The following is a 4,894-nucleotide window of genomic DNA, read 5'->3' as shown; positions in this document are numbered from 1 at the left end:
ATGGTGGAGACGCTGAGTATCGCCGTTATCGGTGCTCCCGGAGTGGGCAAAACTTCTATCATCCGCCAGTTCATCTACAATGACTTCTCCGAGGCGTACAGCCCGACCCGGACCAGATACGTGTACAGACCTTCCGTCATACTCAACGGCAACATGTACGAGCTGAAGATTTTAGACGTCCCGCCAATTTCCTCTTTCCCCTCCAGCTCTAGTCAGGTAAGGTCTCTGCTTTTCTTTTTGGTGGGTTGTTTGTATTTTATTTATTTATTTTGATAACAACTTTGGACTTGGACACCAAGACGTTCTTCTTCTAACTTACTGACACGATTCAAATCTATATTCACTCGCGACTTGTCCTCTGGGTCGTGTGGTGGTTTACCAACCTGGATGCATGTCTGATGGGGTTTTCATTGTGTTCTGCTTTGTTCTTTAGTCGTCCTAAACTTAATTCCCTGCCGGGTGCCGTTTGATTGACGATCAAAAAGACGGAACCCACATTTTATTTATCCTCCCATCACTATCAGATGTCCCTAGACTACTAGTTGCCATGGATACCCGGCTGTCTTGAGCCTTGGAGAGCTTACTTTGACGGTGTAAACTCTCTCTCTCTCTCTCTCTCTCTCTCTCTCTCTCTCTCTCTCTCTCTCTCTCTCTCTCTCTCTCTCTCTCTCTCTCTCTATTCAATTTGCTGTACTGGTGTGACAAACATGATACATGTATATTGCCAAAGCACAGTCAGTCGGTCATCATAAAGGTGAACAGTATGAACAACGAGTAAAAGAATACCAATGGAAAAAACAGCAATCTGGTAGAATAAAAACAATAGTAATAGAAATAATAATGGTAATATCAGTGATAATAGAATAGGTGAGGAGTGGTTTGAAGGTCTCTCTCTCTCTCTCTCTCTCTCTCTCTCTCTCTCTCTCTCTCTCTCTCTCTGTCACCCAGCTCACATGCGATTGTGGTATTGTTGTGTGTGGTCGTCTCATATGCTTTATGGTTAAAGTCACCAGTTTATGCATTTTGTTCATATCTTTCACTTTGGCAGCGACCGTGTTGACTAGGCCTCAAAAATCTCTTTTGGGGTCAGACTTTGTGGTCCAAAAAAAAAAACGGTGAATAACGACACACCAGTGTGTTGAATCAGGTTTCCAGGAACAGAGAACTACAGTATCATAATAGTACTGCAGGCATTGCCAGGGCACCTGGTCAAATTTCCATACCAAAATAGGACTAACAGACCAGCTGCTTATGCACGACCACCAATTATTTGCTAAACGTCATTAGCTAGAGACCTTTTTAATCACAGGATTACAGCAAAATAGATTGTTGCTGAATACAAATGCCTTCTGGCAGAGATGATCACTTTATCATTTGTAGAGTATAAAGAAACCAATGGAGCCAAGCGGGATCTGAAGCCTTCCCCCAGCATGTCCTGTGGAAATTCATACGGACAAAATAATGGCCTTTTAGATACCTCGTTACATTTCTGTCTCTTTTCAGACACTGCTGTAATGCAAGATGGGGCGTGGGGAGTCAAGAGGCATGCCCTCCTTTCTCCAGCTCTCTACTAACTTAATGAGAATGTCAAACTCCTGTCAGTTTTTGGCCCTGCGAAAAGGTCGTGAAGCTCTCGCAATGTAAATATTGAAGGTCAATGCACAGAGCCACCGCACAGTCCCTAATGTTTTTGCTGCAGGTCATTTTGTGTGGCTTTTCCTCCTGTTTCAAGGAACACATTACCTCCAAAGCAACAACTGCATTTCTCTTCACATGGAGATGCCACCGGGTGAGTGAGATCATGCCATGAAGGAGCGAGGGGAAGCTGAGTGAGAGACCTCAAGTGTATGTTTCCTCCATGCTCCGCAAGTGAGGTGTTAAAGCAGGGATCAGCCAACAGACACGCAGGTGTGATTATTGTGCAGAGCCTCATCGGATGAGCTATTTTATGAGATGTGGGGAAACAGATTTGAAAGCCTCTCTTAGGATGAATCAAGCAGTTTCCTGTGTGCTCTGTTTTCCATTCTTGGAGGCATTCTGATTGCCTTTCCCAAGTCTTCTGTTAAATTGTACTCCACTATCTCAGAACAGGCTTGTAGGTGTAAGCAGAAAGCAGGAAGAAACATACCATCAGGCTTGTCTACATGTACATGTGCCTGTGTGCACATTCACCGGCGGTGCCAAGCATCGAATCACATGAAAGGCTCTCAAGAGCGCCGCTGTTCATTCATTAACATTGGATCATGTTGTCGCCTATTGTTTCTCCTGTCATTTAATTTCCTCTAGCATTTCTTTCTCATGTCAGACCAGGGTTACGCCACGCCTGGCCTCTTGGACAGGTCCTTTATGAAGGGTGTATGAGCAAAGAAAGCCATTAGCAAAGTGCTGCCAGAGCATTTCAGTCAGACAATTTGAGAATGGTGCTCAGAGATCAGCTGTCGGTTTATTTCCTGTTCCTGCCCCGCCCTGCTGGCTCGGATGTCTGGTCTCGTACTGTAGGTCAGGTGGTCTCTTCTACTTGTTGTAACGAGAGTGATGAGATGTCAGGCCTTCCTGGCTCACCGTTTTCGTCTCTATCAACCTTGTGGGCTCCGGTGACATATTGCACACCGCGGAGAAATGTAACTTGGATCAGGGTCACAGGATGCTGTAAGCTGCACCTGATTGACATTTGCACTCATTACAGAGCAAATTGAATTAAAGCACTTTGCTATCCCGGAATACTGCGGGGAATAAAAGACTAATAGAGAAGTGGGGAGAAATTTACTGCAGCCAATTACCAGGGTTACGCAGAGTTTGTTGGACTCATGGAAGTAAAGTTTGCCAAACGAGGCTTCGGTTTCTGTGAAATTTCTGATGCCATGGACTAGAGAGGGATCTGAGTCAGTACGCCTCCATGCCTACGCAGCGTGGCAACCACTCATATTGTATTTTAAACAAGATCATCGGTGTTCTGAGAGGCTCCTATTGGCCCTCTATCATCATTTGGATGATATCATGCTTCTCTCCTCTCCAGTATTCAGGACAAGTGATATCCCATTATGTCTCTGCATGACTCGTTTACTTACAGTCAGGGACATATGCAGGATTTTAGAAATACCAAGGTCCAAAAAAATGAGCTCGCTGGGGGGGTTGGGGTTATGGCCCCCTGAAAAAATGTTGATTTTTCCTGATCTAAATATGTGCATTTAAGACGTTTTGAGGGCAAAAATTGGATAACAATAGCTTATAACCATATCAGTGGACAATAACAAGTGATCTGTCAAGGAGTGACACATGAGAATCAGATTAAAGCTGCAATATGTAAGAGTCTGAAGCAAAGGCCAAGAACCAACAAGAACTATGAGGGAAAAAAACAACAACAAACAATGCCATCCTAGCATTCAACTTAGATCCTGTCTGTACATTTCTCTGTCCATCCCCAACTCTTTGTCCTCTCCTCCTCTCTCCTCCTCCGTGTTCACTCCCTGTCCCTTTCTTTGTGGCTCCTCGCTTGTCTCCTGCTCGTGTGATAAAAAATAATTTAGTAAAATTAGATACGTGTTCTTTATTTCATTCTTTTCTTGAGATGGCATTGTGTGCAGTACAGTGTGCAGTGCCTGCCGCTCTTCCTCTGTCATATCCATAGCCCCCTCTCTTTCTCGTTCTCTCATTCACCTCTTGCCCCACATCTCCTCCCGCCCCAAACCTCAGCTTTTCTCTCAATTTTTCATTTTCTTCTCTGTCTCAGCGAAGAAAGTAAACACAGGGTCAAATGCTGAACTGAAAGAAAATCCTCTTGCTTTAAGTTTATCCATCTGCCATCAGATGATTGGCTACGTTAGCTAGCTAGCTAAATCGCTCAGATGAAACTAGCCAGCATGAAATGTAATGGATGGCCACTGTCTGTAGAGCAACCACACACAAGCTATTTGTCAAATGACGTCTGGGGATGAGTGACACTGAACAGTCCGCCAGTAAAACTAGACAAGTTTACACAAATTTGCATTTCCTGAATAAAATGCGTGTGGTTGCTGCGTCTGCAGCTGTTGCTTCTGGTGATTGATGTATCCATCAATCGAAGTTAGAAATCAATGGTAATTGAATGAGTTCAAGATATATGGTGGTGTTTTATTAATGGCCATGAGGTGAAGATGTTGGTGCCATGCTTCAATATGTCGTGCACATGCTCATGGGGAAGCTGTGTACCAAGTTTAATTAATTCAAAGACAACAGAAATGAAGAAATATCAAGTTATATTGTTACTGTAGCGCCCCCTGATTGAAGAATTGTATCAATGCGACACATTTTTGCACTGGGATTGTGTAGAACATTTACAGAATTAGTTGCAACGCATTTTTTTCTGGACTGTCCCCCCCCTTTTCTCCCCAATTGTACTTGGCCAATTACCCCACTCTTCCGAGCTGTCCCGGTCGCTGCTCCACCCCCTCTGCCGATCCAGGGAGGGCTGCAGACTACTACATGCTTCCTCTCATACATGTGGAGTCGCCAGCTGCTTCTTTCACCTGACAGTGAGGAGTTTCGCCAGGTGGACGTAGCGCATGGGAGGATCACGCTGTTCTCCCCAGTCCCCCCCCCCCCTGAACAGGCCTCCCGACCGACCGACCAGAGGAGGCGCTAGTGCAGCAACCAGAACACATACCCTCATCCGGCTTCCCACCCGCAGACACTTGTGTCTGTAGGGACGTCCGACCAAGCCGGAGGTAACGCGGGGATTCGAACCGGCGATCCCCATGTTGGTAGTTGCGATGCAATTTTGCATTGAAGACTTACGGCCCATTAATTGCATCAGGCCACAGACAAACTAAGCGATATCAACAAACGAACTGACAAGTTTTGTTTGGGGTCATCTGAATATAGTATGTACTAAATGTGTTGAACATTCGATGAAATA

The 4,894-nt window shown here is 45.0% G+C and overlaps 1 protein-coding gene across 1 annotated transcript in view; it reads left to right on the top strand.

Moving 5' to 3' along the window:
* Positions 1-4,894, top strand: part of rasl10a (RAS-like, family 10, member A) — a 15,643-nt gene continuing 10,749 nt past the window's right edge. Inside the window, exon 1 of the mRNA XM_056295191.1 lies at positions 1-216. Within this exon, the coding sequence (XP_056151166.1) occupies positions 1-216 (216 nt within the window). The remainder of the gene's footprint in view (positions 217-4,894) is intronic.

This window comes from Lampris incognitus, chromosome 1, assembly GCF_029633865.1.
Source record: "Lampris incognitus isolate fLamInc1 chromosome 1, fLamInc1.hap2, whole genome shotgun sequence".
Lineage (NCBI taxonomy): Eukaryota > Metazoa > Chordata > Actinopteri > Lampriformes > Lampridae > Lampris > Lampris incognitus.
This window is presented reverse-complemented; position numbering and strand designations above follow the sequence as displayed.